The 22,291-nt window shown below is 46.9% G+C and overlaps 1 protein-coding gene across 1 annotated transcript in view; it reads right to left on the bottom strand.

Moving 5' to 3' along the window:
* The window catches only part of CDH23 (cadherin related 23), a 223,341-nt gene that overhangs the window by 120,480 nt on the left and 80,570 nt on the right, over nucleotides 1-22,291 (bottom strand). The window contains 2 exon segments of the mRNA XM_058810630.1: nucleotides 6,032-6,160; nucleotides 9,358-9,552. Coding sequence (XP_058666613.1) covers nucleotides 6,032-6,160; nucleotides 9,358-9,552 — 324 coding nt within the window.

Below are 22,291 nucleotides of genomic sequence, written 5' to 3'. Positions count from 1 at the left end.
GCAGTGCAGTGAGCCCCTGTGAATACCAACACATGCACATGCCCGTAATTAATGTAGTGTGAAAAAATTTACAACTCAGCTGTTCTTGTTTTCATTGGCTTATTAACAGTGGGGAAAGCGGCAAATTTTTTATCATTTTTTTTTCTCTCCCCTCAAAGGAAATGTCAGCAGAGGAGTTTGCATATCTAACGAGGGAGCAGAGCGGGTCAGCAGCCTCGTGCTCGCCCCGCAATCCATCATTTGAAGGCCAGAGGGAAAGCTGAAACATCACTGGTGGAAAGAAGGGACTCGCAGGACTTGCAGATCCCTGTCCCCGGGGGCTGGAGGCCGCTGCTGGCCATAAAGAAGGCTCCGAGGGCCAGGCAGGCTGCCCGTCCCCTGATCTCCGAGGGCATTCCAACAGACTCCTTAAGTAAATCCATGTTATTAACCGAGAGCGTTAGCCATAAATCCCAGGTCACTGGCCTCTGAGCAGCACTCGGCTGCTGAGGCTCAGCAGCCACCCAGAGAGCCTCTAAATTACTGACAATAACTGTGCCTTCCCAAGAGCACACAGAGAGAGAAAAACCACTGCCAAAGCGGGAAAGGAGCCGGTGGGAAAGCAGAACAGGGGATGTGGGAAGGAGGGCAGGGCAAAGTGGAGGGAAAAAAAGGGTGATGCATTTCAGTGTGGGGTGATGCATTTCAGAGTGCCCTGTCCCAGCATAGTTTTGCTTAAATTATAATGTAAAATTACAATGCAAAATTATAATGTAAAATTACAATGTATAAATTTTAATGTATTATACTTTTATACTATATTCTCTCTCTATATATAGTTATATATATATACACACATTCTCTCTATATATATATGTATATATATGTGTATAGAGAGAATATAGCTATATAGAGAGTGTGCATATAATAGTATTATATTATTATACAGAAAAATTATGTATCATATATAATGATATATTATACAGTATAATATTATTATACTGTATATTATTATATTATACAGTCTAATAGTATTATACAGTATATATATACTGTATATATACTGTACTGTATGTATATAGTATATATATATATACACACTATATATCTATATACTCTCTGTATGTATATAAATAGTATTATATTATACAGTCTGTATATTATAATTATATATCATATATAATTATATATTATACAGTATAATAGTATAATACTGTATATATATACTGTGTATATACTGTACTGTACTTTATATAAATATAGATACATACTCTATATATACCTATATACTCTCTCTCCATATAAAGAGTATTATATTACACAATCTATATATTATAATTATATAGAATATATAATTATACATTATACAGTATAATAGTATCATGCTGTATATATATACAGTATATATACTGTACTGTACTGTATTTAGATAGATACACTGTGTATATATCTATATACTCTATATATGTATATAAATAGTATTATATTATACAGTCTATATATTACAATTATATATATATTATATAATTATATATTATATATTATAATAGTATAATACTGTATATATATACTGTATATATACTGTACTGTACTGTATGTATATATATACACTCTATATATAGCTATATACTCTACATATATGTATATAAATAGTATTATATTACACAATCTATATATTATAATTATATAGAATATATAATTATACATTATACAGTACAATAGTATCATGCTGTATATATATACACTGTATATATACTGTACTGTACTGTATGTGTATATATATATATATATATATATATATACACTCTATATATCAATATACTCTCTCTATATATGTATATGAATAGTATTATATTATACAGTCTATATATTCGGTAGTGTATTATACATCACCCTCACATTCAGCAGAATCCAATTCAATCTTTAATCTCCCATCCCCATGGGAAAGAAATTATCCAGAGATTTGATCACAGGAATGAGGGCTGTGAGGGACCACGCTGAGCTTCACCCTCTGCCCTCGGCAGGTCTGTGATGATGATGATGATGATGGTGATGATGATGGTGATGATATCCTGCTGCTGGGTTTTGGCATTGGGGCTCCCCCCGTTCTCCTTGCAGCCTCCTGCTCCACAAGCACCTCCTGGGGATGAGCCACGTTTCACCAGCCTCCAAGAAACACATCTTGGAGTGGTGCTGGCTTCCCTACCACCCATGGATGCCACTCCTGGAACCACAGCAAGATCCTTCACATCCCACCTGGTTTCCTTCCAGGTGCCCACAAGTCTGGTAGACGCCACTTCTTGGGGATGGACATTCCCTTCCTGAGCAACCACAGCATTTGGGAGCAGCCCTGAAGCTCCCAGGAAAGGGGCTGAAGAAGTGGCACATGGCACAACCTGTGGCAAGACCCTGGAGCTCTCAGAAACTCCCAAAAATCCCTGAGTTTCCTTTTAAAACAAGTCACAGCTCGCCCGCCCACTGCAGACAGCAGCGGCTGGTGGGTACAGAGAGAACAGAATAACTCTTCCCCTCTGGGAGAGGAGGAAGAAGGTTTAGAAAAGTAATAATCTGGGAAAGCCTATGCTTAAAAAAAGGCAAAGAAAATAAAGAATAGCACATTATCCAAACAAAATCTGAGGGTTTTTTTGAAGAGGGGCAGGGGTAAATCAATCCTTTTTTAATAAAACCCTGAGCTTTTAATAAAGTGTTCACACTGATGGGCTGGAAATATTGTAAGAAAGAATTAACTCGGAGCTATTGAGACTCTAGGGCAAAACCAGCACTGATTCTACATTATTTCTTCAACTCAAGGAGTTTCTGAGGAGGAGGGGGATGGTGCTGAAGAATTAAAACTGTTTTAATGATGTTTGACACGTTATCTGTACCATTCTACTGCAGGGGAACACAAGTGCTGGTCTTGGGGCTGTGTGCCAGTGGGGTTTGGCCTCACTCTTGGCCTTACGTGGCTCCCTGTGGGATGAAGCACACGTCCACAGCCCTCAGCTTCTCTCCTGGAGAGTGGAATCCTCCTCCTGCACCCACAAAGTGAAGCTGCAGCACTGCCTGAGGTGCAGAAGCTGGGGCAGAACTGGGGTGCAGAAAAGCAGGAGCTCATCAGAACCACAGCAGCTCTGCAAGGGGAAATGGCCCCTCTCCTCCAGCCATACCAGCCTGTCTGGAGGACACAGAATCACAGAATAATTCAGGTTGGAAAAGCCTCCTGGGATCATCCAGTCCAGCCATTCCTCCAGCCCCTACCAGCCTGTCTGGAGGACATGGAATAATTCAGGTTGGAAAAGCCTTCCGAGGTCATTCTGAGGACATTCAACGCCAACCATGCCACCCAGCCTCCAGCTGCTGCCAGGACAGACACCCAAAAACCCTCCTGAGGATGAGAAACACGCCTCAGAGCTTTGCCACAGCTGCAGGCACACTTGGGTGCCCTGGGAGAGATGCCTGAGCCTTGCTGGGATGATAAACAACATCAAGAAAGGAGATACAACACCTCCAGGGACAGCAGAGTCTCTCCCTGCTGCGTCCTCTCTTCCTCTGCCCGATAAGAAATTGCTTTCTTCTCAGTGTCACAATAAGCACCTGCCCAAAACGCTTCTCAATTATGCTCCCAGATCCTGGCCTGAGAGAAATAAGAACTACAACTGCACTCCTCTCCCCTCTCAGGCTCCTCCACCCCTTTTCCTTCTTCTTCTCTTACAGGATTAGGGACTTGAAAGGCAAAGCGCAGCCCAGCGTTGCAGCAGGAGGAGGAGGAGGGGGGGTGAGCGCTTCAGAAAGCTGCCACGGCAAAAAAAAATCCCATTTCTCACTTCTTAATTCCAGTCAATTCCAGTCAAAGGGCTGATAGAGATCTGTTTGTGGTAATTTGCTGCAGTTTATCCACTCTTTTCACCTTCTATCGGCTCTCCGCTGACGGGCTGGCTGACATGCTGTTACTCGAGTGAGGAAATTAAAATTTGATGCAATAATCCCAAATAAGAAGGATTTTATTAGGTAATGTATACACTTTAGATGAGGTATTCTTGCCTGATACATTGATAGGGGAGCACAGACATGCTGTGCACCGCAGATAAAAAGAGGGAAGAAAGATGGGGAGCAGCGGCTCCGTGGATTTAGGGCTGGGATGAGACGCCTTGAGCACATTTTGACCTGCTGAGTCACATGTCAGGGTAAACATCACCCAAAAATGCACCACAGCCTCTTGGTTTGACCTGCAAGCCTGTTTTTTTGACTCCCCACCCAAACTAGTGATCATCATTTTGATAACCAAGGCATTTGCTCCACACCTGGCTCCACTCAGGGGGTAGAGCACAGCTGATGAGAGGATTTACACCGGAAGACAAAAAATGCACAAAATTAATGGCTGGACTTGATGAACTTTGAGGTCTTTTCCAATGAAATAACTCTGTGTTAAACGCCAGGCATGCCAAAGCAAATCACACCCTTGTTTCAGCAGTGGAATTTCTCCCAGAAAAACTGGGAATTTGGGTCCAAACCAGAGGGTGCCACCACTCAAAGCAGTCCCCACCTCCCACAGTCTTCCTCTTCACTATGCCTCTGGTGGCACCTATCCATGTCAGATACCTCAGTGCCTTTGGAGATGTTGCACGTGGCCAAGAGAAATGAAAATCTCTAAACCTGGTGGGAATTCCTTCCTTTCTTCTTTTCCTGTGTCACGTTGCACAGTGGCAATTTGCTGCTTCCCTGACTGCAAACAGTGAGTGTTCCAGGAATAACTGTGGTGCATGCTGCTGTATTGACACAAAGGGATCCTTCAGCCTTAATATATATGATTATTTGGAAGTCATTCCCTTTCCTGGATACCAGATCACTCCATGGAGGTGATGCAGTCTATGATTTTTAATACTTATGGCACTTTCATTCCTCTAATTTCATTTAAAGCTTTTTTCCTCCTAGTTAAGTGCAATCTAATTTGTGGGGTTTTATTTCCCTGCAGCTCACTCTGTCCATCCCAGAGATACTCCTTAATACCAACAAAACTTTTACTTTGTGAATAATCCATGAATAAGCTTGTTTTTTGGCCATTTCTGGGCCAGCAGACAGGTAATGTGCTGTGTCACCGCGGGATTTGGGACAGTACAACTCAGCCCTATTGATCCAGCACTCTTCATGCCCCAAAGTGGATAAAAAGGCATGAATTGAAGCTCTCTGGAGTTCCCTCTCCCTCTGAACAGAGCCACCAGGCATTTGGGATCCAGAGCACCATACAAGTTACAGGGTGCACATGTGGTGTGGGTGCCCACCATGCCGTGATTTTAAGGCAAGTTTTCCCTTCCACACACACAAAAATATTTCCCTGTGGACAAAGTGACGGGATGCACAGCTGTGGATGCTGTGGAGGAGGGCTGGTGCTTGGATTAAAGCCCGTGGTGGGTCTCCAAAATGGTCTCCATTGCCTGGCTGGATTGCTCTACTGCATTTCAGGGTGTACTTTTAATCCTGACTGGAAAGTACCAAAAATAAAAGAGACAGATTTCTCATTGAAAGTCCCAGATGAGATTCCCTCAAGAAACATCTTCCAAAGCCCAAGCTGCCCTCCACGCTCCCTGACATCTGTGGGGGGGAAAAAACAACCTCATCCCTGCTGTATTCAGGAACTGGGAGACGTTTTTCCACAAACAGCGAGTTTGCTGACAAACCGAGTTTCAGAAGAACTAAAATGATTGGACCAATTTGGCAAAACCTGGGGGAAAAGACTCAAAGTGCTGAAATGGCTGATGATTCTGGCATTTTCAAAACTGCCTCATTTCAGGAACGTTTAGATTTTTCCTTCAAGTCCTCTATTGGAAATGGCATGCAGATAGACCGTGGGGAGGAGATGGGGCGGCTGTCTGCTCCCAACAACACAAAGCCTCTGCAGAATTTAAGAAAAAACCCTCAAGAAAGTATTTCATTTGGGGTCCAGGCTTCCTGAACCCCTGTGCTTAGGCTGGGTGCTGTAAAAAGAGCTGAATATTTTGGATCTGGCTGGAATTGTGGTGTTTCAGAAGGAAACCCCACGGAGCACAGCCCTTACCGGAGGCGAGTTCTCGTAGATGTTGGTGCTGTAGGGCAGGTTGATGAAGATGGGGTCCATGTCCTGCACGTCTGTGATGATGACTGCCAGGTTGGCCAGAGTAGACAGAGGCTTGTGTTTGTCTTGGTCCTTGAAAAAAAAAAGGGGCAGGGAGGGGAGAGAAAGGATTTCTATCAGAAAAACAGAATTATTCAGCAGCATTAAGTCTCTCGTGGTTGTAGCTGGGACAGGATTTCTGAATAGTGGAGGTAATCATCTCTTTTTCAAGCTACCTGCTGGAATTATTGTCCACTGCACCTCCCTCTAAGCTGAAATACAATATGCATTTCATTGCAGCATCAGCCCTTTCAAACGAAGCAAACACCAATTTAGTTTTCATCACATTTTGAGTGAAAATGCAGCAATGCTGTTCAACATCTACTTCAAAATGTAAATTCCTTCCTAATGCAGACACAGCCTAAAGTGGCTCAGCATGGTCAGAGCCAGGGGTGGGTGCCAGCAGCCTCTCTCATACCCACAGTGCTGATGCCTTTACACAGCTGAAGAGGAGGCTCTGGGACACCTCAGAGCCCCTTCCAGTGCCTGAAGGGGCTCCAGGAGAGATGGAGAGGGACTTGGGACAAGGGATGGAGGGACAGGACAAGGGGAAATGGCTTTAAACAGAAAGAAGGAAGGGTTAGGCTCTGAGCAGGGGCAAAGACTGATTGCCAGAAGATTAATGTTAATTTAAACTCTATTCAACAACTCAGCTTGCACATTATCCTCTTAACCTGCAGGACTCAGTGTCTGTGGCCTGGGTGGACGTTTATTCTGACTCTGCTGTTAGTGCCATCAGGTTCAAGTCCTTTGTTTCTTCAGATAATGTTCCTTCCCTTCCCCTCTTAAATTTTGTTTCAGGCATCACAGATAGCACTGAGAAAACAAGAATGCTTCCAGTTTCTCCTGTTGTCCTTTCCAGCCTCTTTCTGTGCTTGCTCTCTTCATCCCTGGGATGGATCCACTCCTGCCCTGCACCTATGCTCCTCAGCAATCCCTGCAGCCACCCTGAAGCCACCATCACCCCATTTCCCACTCTGGACCATGCAAACTGTTCATCAGGCAGACAAAAATCTGCATTTGCTTTTCCAGCTCCTGCTACGCTGATGCAACTCTCACATTTCTTTCCCGGCACATTTCTTTGCCCTGGGGTTTCTCATCACTCTTCTTCTAGGAATCACTAGCACCGACCAAGGCAAGGAGATATTGCCGCAGCTGCCACCCAGCCCAGTCCAGAGACAGCGTTTAAATCCTTGTATTCCCTAAGCTGGAAAGCACTGGATGCCAGCAGTGTATTGAGCAAGTAACAGGTTGCCCAGAAAAGCTTCCAGGGCTGCTTCCAGCAGCTTCCAGGGCTGCTTCATCCCTGGAAGTCTTCAAAGCCAGGCTGGACAGGGCTTGGAGCAACCTGAGATAGTGGAAGGGGTCCCTGCCCATGGCAGGGGGTTGGGATGAACTGGCTTTACAGCCCCTTCCAACTCAAACCATTGTGGGATTCCATGAAGCACCAGATACGCCCCCATTTTATCTTTGCTGGGACACAGGGCCAGGCAGAACTGGATGGGCCAAGCTGTCACCACTGCATCCCTAAGGAAATCAGAATCCTGCAAGAAAGTTACATTTCCATCAGGAACTGTGTTTGGCCCCACATTTTCCATTTTCTGTCAGCAACAGACACTGGCAAGGAAGCCAAAACCAGAGAGGCCCTCTTTGTACTGGAGTATTAAAATAAGAAACATATGTTTCAAAATAATAAAGCAGAAAAACAAACAACAAAAACCCAAGTTTCTGGAGCAAGTTCCACAGCCAGGAACATGCAGGGCTTGGGCTGAAATGTTGTGATGTTTGCCCTGCAGTGTATGAGTGTCCAGGCCCGCTGCTGTGAAGAGAGAAGCATAGCCCTCCGTGTCCTCCTGACATTTGTAGCTCTGCATCAAGACAATGATCTTGATTAAATCACATGCTTCAAGAGCTCTAGCCAGCTGCCTGGAGGGGGCAGAGAGGGTTTCCCCCCCCTCTCCTGAGCGTGGGGCTGGGCAGATGCACTGTAGGGCTGAATCTCACCTTCCTGTGTTGCGTGCGAGGTGGGGAAGGAGCCAGCACCCCGAGCTCCAGCCCGTGTGCTCCTTGACATTCTCCAGCTCTCTGCAGACTGAACAGCAGGGACTGAACACCCACCCACACTGGGCAATGAATTTACCATTTCCCATCCCAAAGGTCCCTTTCCTGTGTGATGGCACTGACAGTCATTAAGACCCTGGCTTCTTCTCTGCCCACCAGAATTTTAACTCTTGATACAGGTAATAAATCACAGTGTACAAGGAATGAGTCTGGAGGATACCAAAGACATTTTTCACTCAGAGGGTAGTGAGACACTGGCACCGCTTGCCCAGGGAAGTTGTGGATGTAGTTCCATACCTGGAAATGTTCCAGGGCTGGCTGGAGGGGGCTTGGTGCATCCTGATCTAGAGGAAGGTGCCCCTGCCCATGGCAGGGGGTTGGAATGGGATGGTCTTTAAGGTGCCTGACCCAAACCATTCTATGAATGATCTACATGCCCTGTACTGAGTTTCATCACCCAGGAGCTGCTTCCCTTCCTGCAGAAGCCCCTGGCACGTGTGAGATGCTGTTGGAGAGGTGCAGCCATTCCCCACAGCTACTTGAAACCACCCAGAGACTGCACTGCTGCAACGCCTTGCTAAGCAGAAAACACTGGATGTGCCCAAAAGCAGATGTGCCAGAGGGCAACAACATAAACCCCAGACAACACCTGTGCCGTTCACATTCTCTGAAAAAATCCCTTTGCCCGGGGTTTTTCTCCTGGGAAGCTGAGAGGCCTCGGAGAAAAGAAAAACAATTCTTATCTCATTTGCTTCTCCTCTGTTTTGCTCATGTGGAATGTGTTTGGAGATTGTTTACCCACAAGTCATTGTTCCATTGGATTTCAGTGTGTGTTGTTTTCACTCTTTGGCCAGTCAGGGCCAAGCTGTGCTGGGACTCTGGAAAGAGTCACGAGTTTTCATTATTATCTTCTTAGCATTCAGTAAGTGTCATTCCTGTATTCTTCAGTATAGTTTAGTATTCTTTACTATAATATAGTATGATGAAGTAATAAATTAGCCTTCTGAGAACATGGAGTCAGATTCATCATTCCTGCCTTTGTCGAGGCATTCCCAGCAAATGCAATAAACCCCTCCAGGCATTCCCAGCACATACAATAAACCCTTCCAGGCATTCCCAGCACACACAGTGACCCCCTCCAGGCCTGCAGCTGCCAGGATCAGACTCACCGTGGCGTTCACCTGGAGCTGGTAGGCCTGAGTGACTTCGTAGTCCAGCTCCCGGATCACCGTCACGATGCCACGGCCGCTGTCGATGGCAAAGAAGTCGGAAGGGGGCTGGAAGGAGTAGAGCACGCTGCCTCCTGCCCCCTGGTCCGGGTCCGTGGCGTTCACTATGAAAATTGGCGTGCCCACGGGGGTGTTCTGGAGATAAAAAATAAAAATCAGTAACACTGTAATTTTTTTCTTTTTTCTTTAGGCTTGTTTAAGCCTACCCTAAACTAAACCTAAAAAACCACCAACAACTCACACCTCTAACCCACCAAACCAAACCTGAACCTTAACATTTCCAACACCAAAAAAAACCCCCAAAACTAAATAAACTTAACTACAACCCAAAAAAATTTTCTCTATTTATCATCTCTTTTAAAACAACAAAAATTTTATAATTTAATATTATTTAAATTTTATTATTTAATAAACAAATTTTCCCACTTGTCTCCAAGAAAATATTTTCTCCCGAACCAATTAAAAAAAAATCCAATTAAATCTACTTTCCTAAAAAAAAAAAAGCCCTTTAAAAATTCTCTCCAAAGTTTACCCTAAATCAAAACAAGTACATCTAGTGGCGCCCAACGTGAGGCCCAAACCCCCAACCCTGAGATTTAGAGTTTCCTGCTCTACTGACTGAGGCAGCAGGGCAATTTCACAGCACCAATTTCCTTTTCAGTAACACTGTAGTGCAGCTCTGGGGTTTTTGGGGTCTCCCCCAAAACCAGCTGCCATGGGTGTCCCAGACAGCAAAGTCCAGTTAAGCAGGACCGGTCTGGGCCCCTCAGGCAGGCTGCAGAACCTCAGGCAGTCTTAACAAGCTCATCTCTTGAGATCAGCTCTTTTGGGGCTCTAGAGCCCCGAAAGCTGCCTCTAACCTGGCACTCAGACCCTGGGGAAATGACTTCTCTTTTCCATGGAAAATGGTCTCAACTGGCAGCTGCACGCACTGGCCGACACTGGGGCATCACCCTGAAAATTTGCAAACTTTGCTGGATTTCTCCAAAACGAACGCTGCCACCAAGGAGGACCCTGCAAGCCCTCAGAGCACTAAAGGCCACCTCTCATGTGATACCCAGACCCTGGGAAATGACTTCTTTTTCCCCATGGAGAATGGTCTCCCTTTGCGGCCACTCGCAAACTTTGCTGGATTTCTCTAAAATCCAGCAAATTTTGCTGGATTACTCCAAAACTGAAGCTCCCAGCAACAGGCTGGGGTACCACCCTGAAAATACCCCAGTGATTCTCAGCCCAATTGTAATTTTGGCTCTTTGCTTGCTAAGTGCCTTTGGCAGACGCAGGGAGAGAGAGGAGAAGGCTGTGTGAGGTTCCACAGAGGTGTCTTTATTGGTGTCTTCTGCAAAGGGTCTCAGTGACAGCTCTTCTGCCAAACTGGGCAGAAATAGGGATTTTGTAGGGTATGTGGGTTTTAAAAAACAGTCCAATAGCAAGGGTTGAGGGGAAAGTGACCTATGGTCTTACAGAGAGATAACAAGGGTCCAAAGGTGGGAGAGGGGCTTATTTTGGTCCACTTATCATGACTAGGCATTTCTTGTCTTAGACAACTGACCAACAGGGAGGCCTAGCAGGCCCTGTGCCTGCCACAACACTGTGCACCATTCTCACATCAAACACACCCCAGCAATTTCCTTTTCCCACCAGGAGTGTTATCCAGAGACCCAGCAACTACAGCCCTGTATTTCCAGGACATTGATAAGTTATATAGCTGCATTCTTTATTACAGTATTGCAGGGCCTATAATAGTTGTTACACACTTATAATAATAGTTATACAGCTCTGGTCAAGGTGGCACTCTATCACAAACCCTTATTTTCCTCAGACATCCCAACTTCCCAGAAAAATTGCTCTCTTTGCTGAAACTTGTTTTTTGCCCAAAGGCGCTTTTATTTTTGACGCTGACTCGCTCACTGTTTTCATCACAAAGTATTAAATATAGGAGAGCTTTAAAAAAATAAGGGGAAAATAAATAAAAAAAAGTGTTAAATGCAACACAGAACTTCACATAAAAGTCAGTTGTAGTTTCCACAGCAACTACAACCTGGCCCGATTAACGCAGGCATGAACAGTTCCGTCGTCATAAATCTGGAACTAATCTACATGCATAAAATATGCAGCTGAGTGCACAAAATCAGCAATGGCAAGTGCAGTTTGGCACTTCTTATTGTTTAACTTCACAGCGGGGAGAACAATTATCCATTTTTGGTGGAACAGCTGCATGTTCCTATGCAAATCTTAAAATGCATATTCTTGTCTCTCCCTAAAGGCACGAGCACAGACTGCCAGCTAAAAGGCTCTGCTGGGGCTCCAGGTACACATCACGACACCTTGGGCACGTCCCCCTGCCTGTGGCACCATCAAAAGGGTTGACAAGGAGCTAAACCTCAAAAGGGGACACAGCAAAGGTCACAAGTGAGACCTGGCAGTGGCTGGTTATGGCCAGCTGGGATAATAAGGATTATTCCTGAAAACCTCTTCCCAAGTCTCTGTGTTTTATTCTTAACTCCTTTCCCATTGAGTTATTCGCCCTCAGCTTACAGAGAAGTATCCTGAAGTGCTGAGAGGATGGAAAGGAGGCTTGAGGAGAGGCAGAGTTTAAAAGATGGGGCACTGTTTCCAAGAAAATCCTTGGCCAAAACTGCGAAACAAACCGAGCCATTTTCAGGTTTTTTTGGGAACCACAGGGCTTGCAGTAAACCAAAGGTTGTCCCACTCAACACTTCTACTAGAAAATATTGGGAAACAGGGCTCCACACTCAGGAATCTTATTTAACCATCTTAATCCTCAGTGCAAAGAACCAGAGAATCCAAATTTTCCCAGTTAAGGCTCAGGCCAGCAGAAGTTTGCCCCCAAGGCAGGTGGCAGGATTTGGTGCAACAGAGCAGGGAGCCCAGGGCACACTCTGCAGCTCCCACTGATGAATCCAGGCTCAGGACACTCATCCCATGCCCATCCCTCATGACCCTGCCCTTCTGTGCAGGCATGTGGCATTGCAGGGACTCAAGCTCACCTTGGACTGCAGCAAAATTCCACTTGCCTTACACCAGTGCCGCTTCTGCCAAGGTGTGAGAGGTTGCAGCTCCCACTTAGGTTTTCCATTTCCTTTCCTTTTTTTTTTCTTCCCTCCTCTAAATCAAGCTGCTCTAGAAAGCCTCACAGGGCACGGCCTGAGGATTATTTTTTAAAGCGCCTTCAAGTTTTTTGGTGATCAGCAGTCACAAAAGCATAAAAGATATAGCTGGAAGGGACCTCAGAAGAGAAACCTGTCCCCTGTGCTCCACCTAAATCACTCCCATCCTGAAAGCCTCCTAGCAATGGAGACACCACATCCTCCCCAACCCATCTGCCCTGGAATTTTGCTGCCCTTTGCCTTACAGCTGTTCATTTTCTGGAAGCTTAACCCAGCCCTGCCCTGCTGCCGTGTAAACCCTTGACTTTGTGCCCCACACTCAGCACCTTCATCCTGGCTTGGGCATTTAATCTGCTCAGGAACCAGGATTTTGTCAGCTGGGGGTGACAAAGAAGCCCTTCATGGGTGGCTGTGGTGGGTGTTTGCTTTCTGAGCACTCCTAGAACACTTTCCAGACAAGAGCAGAACCTCTCACAGCCTCTCTTTTGGTTCCCCCAAGCCATCACCACCAGGATCATCTCAGAGCATCCCACAGCCCTCCTATTACTGGTTCCCCCACCTCACTCCAGGTGCTCCAACAACTCAGCTTCTTTCCCAGAGATACCAACTGGGGTTCTCAGCACCTTCATCCTGGCTTGGGCATTTAAACTGCTCAGGAACCAGGATTTTGTCAGCTGGGAGTGACAAAGAAGCCCTTGATGGGTGGCTGTGGTGGGTGTTTTCTTTCTGAGCACTCCTAAAACACCTTCCAGACAAAACCAGAGCATCTCCCCAGCCTCTCTTTTGGTTCCCCCAAGCCATCACCACCAGGAGCAGCTCCAGAGCATCCCACAGCCCTCCTATCACTGCTTCTACCACCTGACTCCAGGTGCTCCAGCAACTCAGCTTCCTTCCCAGAGCCACCAGCTGGGGCACCAATGTCACAACACACAGCACCACAAATTAACCATTCACAGGGAGAGGCAGAGCAAGGGTTGCACTGAAGGCTCTGGGCTGTATTGCCCTGGGAATAACAATATTCATAAGGATCAAGCTGGCCTTGATGAATATGCTTCCTCTCCTTTTTAAGTGCCCCCAGCCACTGCTTTTAACATGCAAATCCTCTCTGGTCACCCGCGATTAGGGGGCTGCTCTGGGCTGCCCGGGAGAGAGGAGAGCTTGATTTCCCCTGCATTGTACTCCACACAATAGCCCCAAAGCAGGCTTTGAAGGGACTTCATCTCCTCGTCCTTGCAAAGGAGAAGCTGCTTGGAGGGGACACGGAGGTCACCAGCTTTGGTGCTGTCAGCTCCAGGCCCCGCAGACACTGCAGGGTGGCTTCCATGGCTTTATCCTTGCTTTATGGCTTCTCCCTTCCTTGGCCAGGACAGCAGGAGCTGTACAAGCAGGGGATGAGCTCTGGACAAAGATCTGGCCCTGGGAATCTGTCATGGACATCAACACCATCTGAGGGGCCGAGAGGGACCCTAGGGCTGGACCATGAGCAAAGCACAGCCCCAGTGAATTCATGAGGGGAGCAGAAGGGCTTCCGGGCAATAGCAGGAGTGTTACGGGAAGCAGAGAGGGAAATCACTGATTCTGCCCAAAATGCACAGCTCAGTGAGAATATTTCACTACCAAACACGTGCCCTTATTCCCAACAGCACACAGGGGAGAGGATGCAGACCCATAAGGAGTGCTCTGGGTAGTGCATCTTTTTTTTTCGCAGCTCAAAAAAAAAAAAAAAAAAAAAAAATTTCCCCAAACCACCAAAAAGCAAAAAAAAAAAAAAAGCAAAACAAAACGAAAAAAAAAAAATTCCCTCAAACCAGCAAAAAACAAAAAGCAAAAAATAAAGGAAAAAAAATTCCCCCAAACCAGCAAAAAGCAAAAAAAAGGCAAAAAAAAGGCAAAAAAATCCCCCAAAACAGCAAAAAGCAAAAAAAGCAAAAAAAAAAAAAAGGAAAAAAAAATCCCCCAAACCAGCAAAAAGCAAAAAAAAGGCAAAAAAAGGCAAAAAAATCCCCCAAACCAGCAAAAAGAAAAAAAAAAAAAAAAAAAAAAAGAGAAAAAAAGGAAAACAAAAGAAAATTCCCCCATATCAGCAAAAAGCCACAAAAAGCAAAAAAAAGAAAAAGCAAAAAAATAAAAAATCCCCCAAAGCAGCAAAAAGCAAAAAAAAAGCAAAAAAAAAAAAAAAGCAAAAAAAAAAAAAAGAAAAATCCCCCAAAGCAGCAAAACCAGCTGTAGGGTGCAGACATCCCATGTTAACAGTCCTGCTGCAGGGTAAAAAGGTCTCATCAGTGCTCATGCCCAGGCAGGCAGTCAGGACTCAGAGGAATTTCAGGCCATCTGCCTTAAAAAAAGCATCAAAAGTATGTCTTTAAAATCCTCTTGCCATTTCTGGGTCAAACAGGCTCGAGATATTCCTCAGCAGGAAGCTGGCATCTTTATTTCTCAGAAGCTGTGGCCCATCATCTAAACAATGAAGCAAAACATCTGGATAAACAGAAGAGCCTGGGGCTTATGTTTGATGGTAAATACCGAGCAGAGGACACCAGCCAGGGAGATGCCTTTGGAAAGCCCTGTGCTGGACCATGTTCCTGCTTTTTCAGCATTTATAGGGCTCTTCTGCACATTCTTCATGGTTTTTCTTCATTAACAAAGATTAATTGTGGTTATGCTTATCTCACCAACAGGCAAAAATAACAAAATCTATATTTTTTTTTTTTTTTTTATCCAGGCAGACAACAGCCTACAGGTGCTGGTGGCAAACAGGTGAGCTTTCTACACGAGTGGCCAAATTCTGTCATTTTTTAAAGCTTTCAGCTCTCTGCAGCAGCCTGCAATGGAGGCTCCATTCACTAGAGAAAAAAAGAACTGGTGACAAAACTGTGTCATGTCATTAAATCTTTGTTACGACGCCAGCAGATGTGAGATTAAAAATAAACATGCAGACAGATGCAGCCTGTTGGTGGGGAGGAGGAGGAGGGCGAACAGGGGTGGGACTGCTCCTGACCTGTCTCCAGCACCCCCTCCTTCACCTGGCACCCCAGAGCAGCTCCAGGAATTAAAGGGCTCTGGGGTGCTAAGTGGTGAGGCCCTTTGTGCCTTCCTTATTTTGCAATAAATAAGAAAAGTTAAAAAAAAATATTGGAAGAAGTTTGGGGGGCCCAATAAGAATTACTGAACAGTAATGCAAGAGCTCCTTAATCATGCAGAGGCTGCTCTGTTCCAGTGGATCCTCAGCAGCAAGGACAGGTCTGTGTTAAAATAAGGAACTAACCCCTAAACTCCCTGTTCAAACATGGAAGGATGTTGCTGCACACGGGGGAGGCAGAGGAGAGACCAAGACATTGCCTCTCTCTGAGCAGTGCAGAGGTGAGAAAGCACAAATAATAACCACAGGATCACAGAATGAGTCTGACCACAGCGTTCTGCTCCCCCCTTCCTGCTCTAGCAGGGACATTCCAGAGCACACAGCACAGGATTGTGTCCACGGGGCTCTGGCAATGCCCCAGACAGGGACACTCCACACCCTCTCTGGGCAATCTCTGCTCAGGGACTGCCCAGGACAGTTCTTCCCCATGCTCAGGGGGATCTTCCTGTGCATCAATTTTTCCCTGGCGCCTCTTGTCCCGTTGCTGGGCCCTACAGCAGTGCTGTGATGGCCCCAGTGAGGGGAGAGAATGATGCATCTGACTCCATGGAGAGCAGAAGGCTAATTAATTGCTTTATTATACTGTATTATTCTATACATCTACATTTTATTATACTATATTATTCTATATGACACTATACATTAATTACTTTATTATACTATACATTATACGATACATCTACATTTTATTATACTATATGATTCTATACTACACTATTCTATACATTAATTATTCTATTATACTATATTGTTCTATACATCTAAAACTGAATCTGTTAAGCACTCAGCCCTGCACACACTGCACTGAATCTCGTGACTGTCATCCAACAGTCCCAACACACACACTTGGCCCTGACGTGACAAGGAACCAAAACACCATCACTTTGACCAAAAAAAATCTCCATATTTCATTCTCCTTTTGCACAAACACAGGCACAGCAAATGATTAGAATTGTGTTTTCCCTTTCTCTGACGTTCAGAGAATGTGAAGCCCAGGAATGTTCTTGGGAAGAATTGTGCCTTGCTTTTCTCTGCGAAGGGAAATGTGGGGCTGCAGGGCCCCCCAGCTCTGCCATCCTCCCAGGAAGGTGTGTTTCCACCCCAAAGCTGCCCAAGCGCAGCCCAGCAGAACAAACAGCTGCCCTGGGCTGTCACCTCCCGTGTGACCCCAGCAGGAGTCACCAGACACAGATGTGCCCTGCTGGCCCCCACAGCTGGGACACCACCGCCTTACGCAACATCCTCTGCAGGAGGGCAATTGAGGCTGAAGAACAGGTTACCAAAAAGGGATTTTTAAAAATATTTACACCTCACTCTCTGGCCACGCCGGTAGTCTTTAATACCTTTAATATTATAATATCCATTATATTGTTACCCACATTATAACGTGCATCAGTAATGAAATTTGGGTGGATGCTGCTCCAGCCCATACAAGGTAGATGACAATCCAGAGGAGATGCCCTCTCTGGGGTCACAATGTGAGCAACCTGGGATAGTGGAGAGTGTCCCTACCCATAGCAGGGGGTTGGAACTATGTGCCATTTATGGTGCCTTCCAACCCAGACTGTTCCATGATGTGTCCAACCAGGCCACAGCTGAAAGTGAGGGACACCTGGAAAAAGTCAGGGCACCACCTCCTCTCGTCTGCCACAAATTGCTCCTCTCCAGGTGTGCCAGGGGAGGTTTAGATTGAATAGCAGGAAAGTTTTCTTCATGGAAAGGTGGTGTGGTTTGACACTGGCCAAACACTAGGCACCCACGAATGTTACTCACTCAGCCTCCCCTGCCAAAGCTGGGCAGAGGAGAGAAAAATTTAAACAAAGGGCTCATGAGTTAAGGACTGGAAGAAAACACTGCAGGGGTAAAACAGGCTCAAGTTAGAAGTAGAAAGTGAGCTTATTATTAAGAAAATCAGAGGAGGATAATGAAAGTAAAATAAGTCCTTAGAAAACACCCTTTCTTTCCCACTGACAGCACAGGGAGCCAGGGTAAGGGGTTTTGGGTCAGTTCTTCTTCCAAAAACCAGGCCCTGCAAGCCCAACCCAAAAGGTTTGTCCAGCACTGGCCCAGGCTGCCCAAGGAGGTGGTGGAGTCACAGCCCCCGGAGGGATTTAAAAGATGTGTGCCTGTGGTGGCACCTGGGGACAGGGCTGCGTAACCTGGCAGTGCTGGGTTAGTGCCTCAAGCTGGTGATCTTAGAGCTCCTTCCCAACTCAAGTGATCCTTGTGGAAAGGCTCTCCTTTCCCACGGGACTAACTAAACAAAAAGGCTGTTTGCAGAAAACCCAGCTTCCATCCTCTTTCCTGAGGCCCATGGCACCTGCTCCCACAGCATTAAGTCCCTCTGGAGCAGATTGCACAGGGCCTTGGAGAGTTTCCCACCACAGCAAAGCCATTTCATGGGCTGAGGGCCACCAACACCCTAGATGTGCTTGGATCCATCAGTCATGTCCGACTGGCCCGACATCAGCAGCAAAGGGCTGAGAGGGGGAACATGGAGAGCTGACTTTTTACAGCAGGCTCAGAGTGGGAGAGAAGCAAAGGTGGGAGATGAAGCAGAGGAGATCTGGGAGTTCATTCTCCAGACATTCCTTTTCCAACACCCAGAGCGAGCACTGCGTGGCTTTGAGCTGCTGGCTGGGCTTAAACCACCAACAACCTTCTGACAAGAATGCTGGGCACCAGAAACGCCTCTTTTGGTGTATTTGGAGCTCATCCCACCACACCAGCCACCCCTCTCCAGTGGCTGGCCATGTAGCTTAGGAAAGACATTGAGATGCTGGAGTGCATCCAGAGGAGGCAACGAGGCTGGAGAGGGGCTGGGAACACAAGTGAGGAACCACTGAGACAACTGGGGGTGTTTAGGCTGGAGGAAAGGAGACTCAGGGGTGACCTTACCACTCTCTACAGCTCCCTGAAAGGTGCCTGTGCTCAGGTGGGGCTGGGCTCTTTCTCAGGCAGCACTGACAGAAACAGAGCACACAGACTCCAGCTGCACCAAGGGAAATACAGGTTGGATATCAGGAAAAAAAATTTCACTGGAAGAGTGATAAAGAACTGGAATGGTCTGGGGGAGGCGGTGGAGTCACCATCCCTGGGTGTGTTTAACAAAGCCTGGATGTGGCACTGAGTGTCAGGGTTTAGTTGAGGTGTTGGGGCTGGGTTGGGCTCGATGATCTTGGAGGTGTCTTCCAACCCAGTGATCCTGTGATTCTGTAGAGGACCTCCATGTGACCTCCCAGGGCAAAGTCACCCGGCTTTGAGAGGCTAGTGGGGATGATTAGGATGCCGATGCATGCTGCAGCCATGCAAATAAATGTGGGGAAGCGGCAGCAATCTGGCCGAGCAGCTGGCGGAAGGTCGGCGAGATGAGGCGACACAGACGGGCCGGGGGGCACCCACGGGGGCTCCAGCAGCACCAGCTCTGATTCCTCCCTGGCACAGCCTCGCTGACGGGACCCAGGACATTGCTCTGGCTGCCCTGGGTGATTCCAGACCCTGGCAGGGGGCTCAGAGACCTTGGCACGGAGTCACAAACACCTGTGCCTTTGATTTTAGCCCATGGAAACAATTACCAACTTTGTGTGGAGATATACAAGCCACAAGGGTTTGAGTAGAATGATAGTTGATTTGTCACAGAGTGAAAAAGTAGAATTTTGGGGTTTTAGAATGGCAGTTCAAAAGGCAAGATGGGGGAATCTGGGTTTGTCCTGTCCTTCTTGTCCTCCACCTTCTGCTGGGATAGTGACAATTCTGGATTGGTTTAGAGTAGAGACAGAGTGTCTAAGAGGTGATAGGTATTGGAAAATTATTGTGAATAAAGTATATGTAGTTCTTAGTATAAAAAGCCAACACCACCCCAAGGGCAGGGACTGTGCCATAACTCGACCTGCTGGACAAACCTCAGCAGGTCAGAGAAAGAATGTTATAGATGAGAGAAAATAAACAACCCTGAAAAGCAGAGCTGAGGAATCTCGACTTCCTCTTTGGTCGCGGGGCTGGGAAAAAAAGACTCTTTAGTACCTCGAGGGTCACCTCAACCCCAGAAACCCGAGCCCTGGCCAGCCCCACTCCTGCTCCCCCCGCTCCCACCAGGAGATGCTCGGCTGCTCCGCGCTCCTCTTACAGCTCGGGTCAACCTATTACTCCTAAATCACTCCCTGCTGCCGCTCCTGGCGGCGCTTTTCCCTCTCCCTGCCTCTCAGCGCTCAGCGGGGCCGATGGAAGGAGCTTTGCGCTCGCTGAAGGCCGGCTCGCACATCCCTGCGCTCCAGGCAAGGAGGGCTCGGTGCCTCTTGCTGAAGGCAGGCGTGCTGTGCAACAGAGCTGACACGGGTTCCAGCTACGCTCCTGATACACCTGGGACCCTGTCCCGCTCATCCTGGGCTGATTTAAGTCACCCATCCCTGCCCAGGTGTGGCTTGCTGCAGGAAACAGCTGCAGGAGCAGAGCCACAGCCCCTCTGCCAGCCCCTGCCGAGAGGAAAAAGCCAGCCCTGTGTTTTGGGTTCTGTCCCCGTGCTCCATCCCGGGCTGCCAGACTGGGTCCCTCGCTCGTGTGCCAGCTCAGAACACTCACAAGGATGTGCACAGACTCCCAATTCCTGCGTTCTTAATGGCACTTTTAATTACATTTATTAATTGCATTACTGCTCGTCCGAGCCAGGCAATTTCCAATTTCTAAGTTTGATTTTAAAACCTGATAATTTCCCTTTTTTACAATTTTTTTTTCCTTTTTGGTGGAAATCCACCCCACCTTTCAATCAGCCCTCATTAATATGTACCTCTTGTTGCTATCTCTATTAAGTGACCTCCCTCATTATCGGGTGACACTGGCAAACAGCCACCGCAGAGCTATAATTCAATTGAGGAGCTTTTGAAAACACCATAAACACAGCTGGAATGGATGGATGCTTTACAGGAGCTGGAGAGGAATTAGCTGCTGGATAACTGAGAGCGCTCGTTCACGGCAGCCACAGCCCAACCCAACGTAGGAGGAAGGGACATCACAACCACCCAGCCATGGGGGAACTCACCAAGCTGGCAGGACAGTGGCACTCAGAGGCACAGGACAAACAGAAGATGCTCTGGTATCCCGTGGGATAAGCCTGCTTGCTTTTTCCAGCCCAGAGATCCCGTGCTGCCCACCAAATATAACCCTGCCCTTGCCAACATGGTGGGTGATCCATGGCACAGCACCCCCAGGAGCTGGGGGCTCCTGGTGGCACCAGTGGCTTCTGCAGCACAGGTCTGGAGGGGAAAGACCAGGTGAGGGATCATGGAATCCTAAAATGGTTTGGGGGTTGGGTAGGGAAGGACCTTAAAGATCACCCAACTCACAAAATCCAGCAGCTTCCCACTGCTGTGGGAGGGGGCAGAAGAAAAGGGTGGTGATGCAATCACTACTTCACTAACCCAGCATCCACAGCCAAATCTCATCACAAAAGCCACATTTCTCTGCCATTCTGCATCTCCAGCCTTCAAGGAGCCGGGGCAAGGGCTGGGAGGCAGTCTGTGCTTCCCTCCTTGGCTGCTGGTAGGTCAGTCCCAGTTTTGGAGACAGCAGATGGGAAGCCAAGATGGTCTAACGAGACATTTGAAAGTCAGGCACAAGCGCCAAGAATGCGAAAACCTGTCAGTCAGAGAGCCCCCGGCTTCAGCAGCATCTCATTTCTCCTGCTGGTGTGATTTTCCTGCTGGAAAAGGGCGTTTGGAGCAGTCTCCAAACCCTCTGCAAGGACATCCACGGCAGATGGCCCGGCATCCCTTTGGCTCTCATCTTCCTGGAGATGGTGGGCATGCAGCAGGTGCATCCAGGTGGCCACAGTCAAGGTCTGCACTCCTGCAGTGGCTGCTTTTGGTTAGGGAAGCAAAAGCAAGGGGATTACAGAATCCAGGAGGATTTTCCACCGTCCCACCCGTCAAGATCAACATTCAGTAGCAAAGTCAAACCACCAGAGTGATTTACCACTGCTACCAGCCAGCATTCAGTGTGGGGTGAGACAAGAAATCCTTTTTCCAATTCCTGATTGAGGGCTATGCCATAAACCCGACAGATCCTGCTTTTTAAAATATTTTTAATATCCTTTTTCCTTTTTTTTTTTTTTTTTGCAGTTGCCTCTAACTTTCACTTTCTGGCACCCCATGGCAGCCCACTGGGTGATGCTCTGGATGGCAAATGACTTCCATTAAGGCAGAGCATTCAAACAATGCATTACAAATGAAACCCTAATGACAGGACACCGGCAGCACCGCTCCCACTTGATATTAATTGGGTGCCACTTCCTTTTAATGGTACATTAATTAATGCGGGATATCAACGGAAGTCCACGACACCCCCATTAATACAAATGAATTCATTATCATCGGTGTTACTACAAGAAATGACAAATAAATCTGTAAAACAGTGGGACACTTCAAATAATAGCCACGAGTCATTAGGTATTGCCTTCATTTATACAACATGCTGCAAATATATAGATGAAATCTACGGATGCTTATCCAGCCACATGTCCCTCTCCATGCCTCCCCAAGCTGTCCTGAGCCACCTTGGAGGGCCACCAAGCTGGCCTGGAAGAACTGGGACTTGTTTTGTCACTTCACTG

The sequence above is a fragment of the Ammospiza caudacuta genome, chromosome 9 (genome assembly GCF_027887145.1).
Source record: "Ammospiza caudacuta isolate bAmmCau1 chromosome 9, bAmmCau1.pri, whole genome shotgun sequence".
NCBI classification, from domain to species: Eukaryota; Metazoa; Chordata; class Aves; order Passeriformes; family Passerellidae; genus Ammospiza; species Ammospiza caudacuta.
The sequence above is the reverse complement of the archived record's forward strand: the minus strand, read 5'-3'. Positions and strand labels throughout refer to the sequence as shown.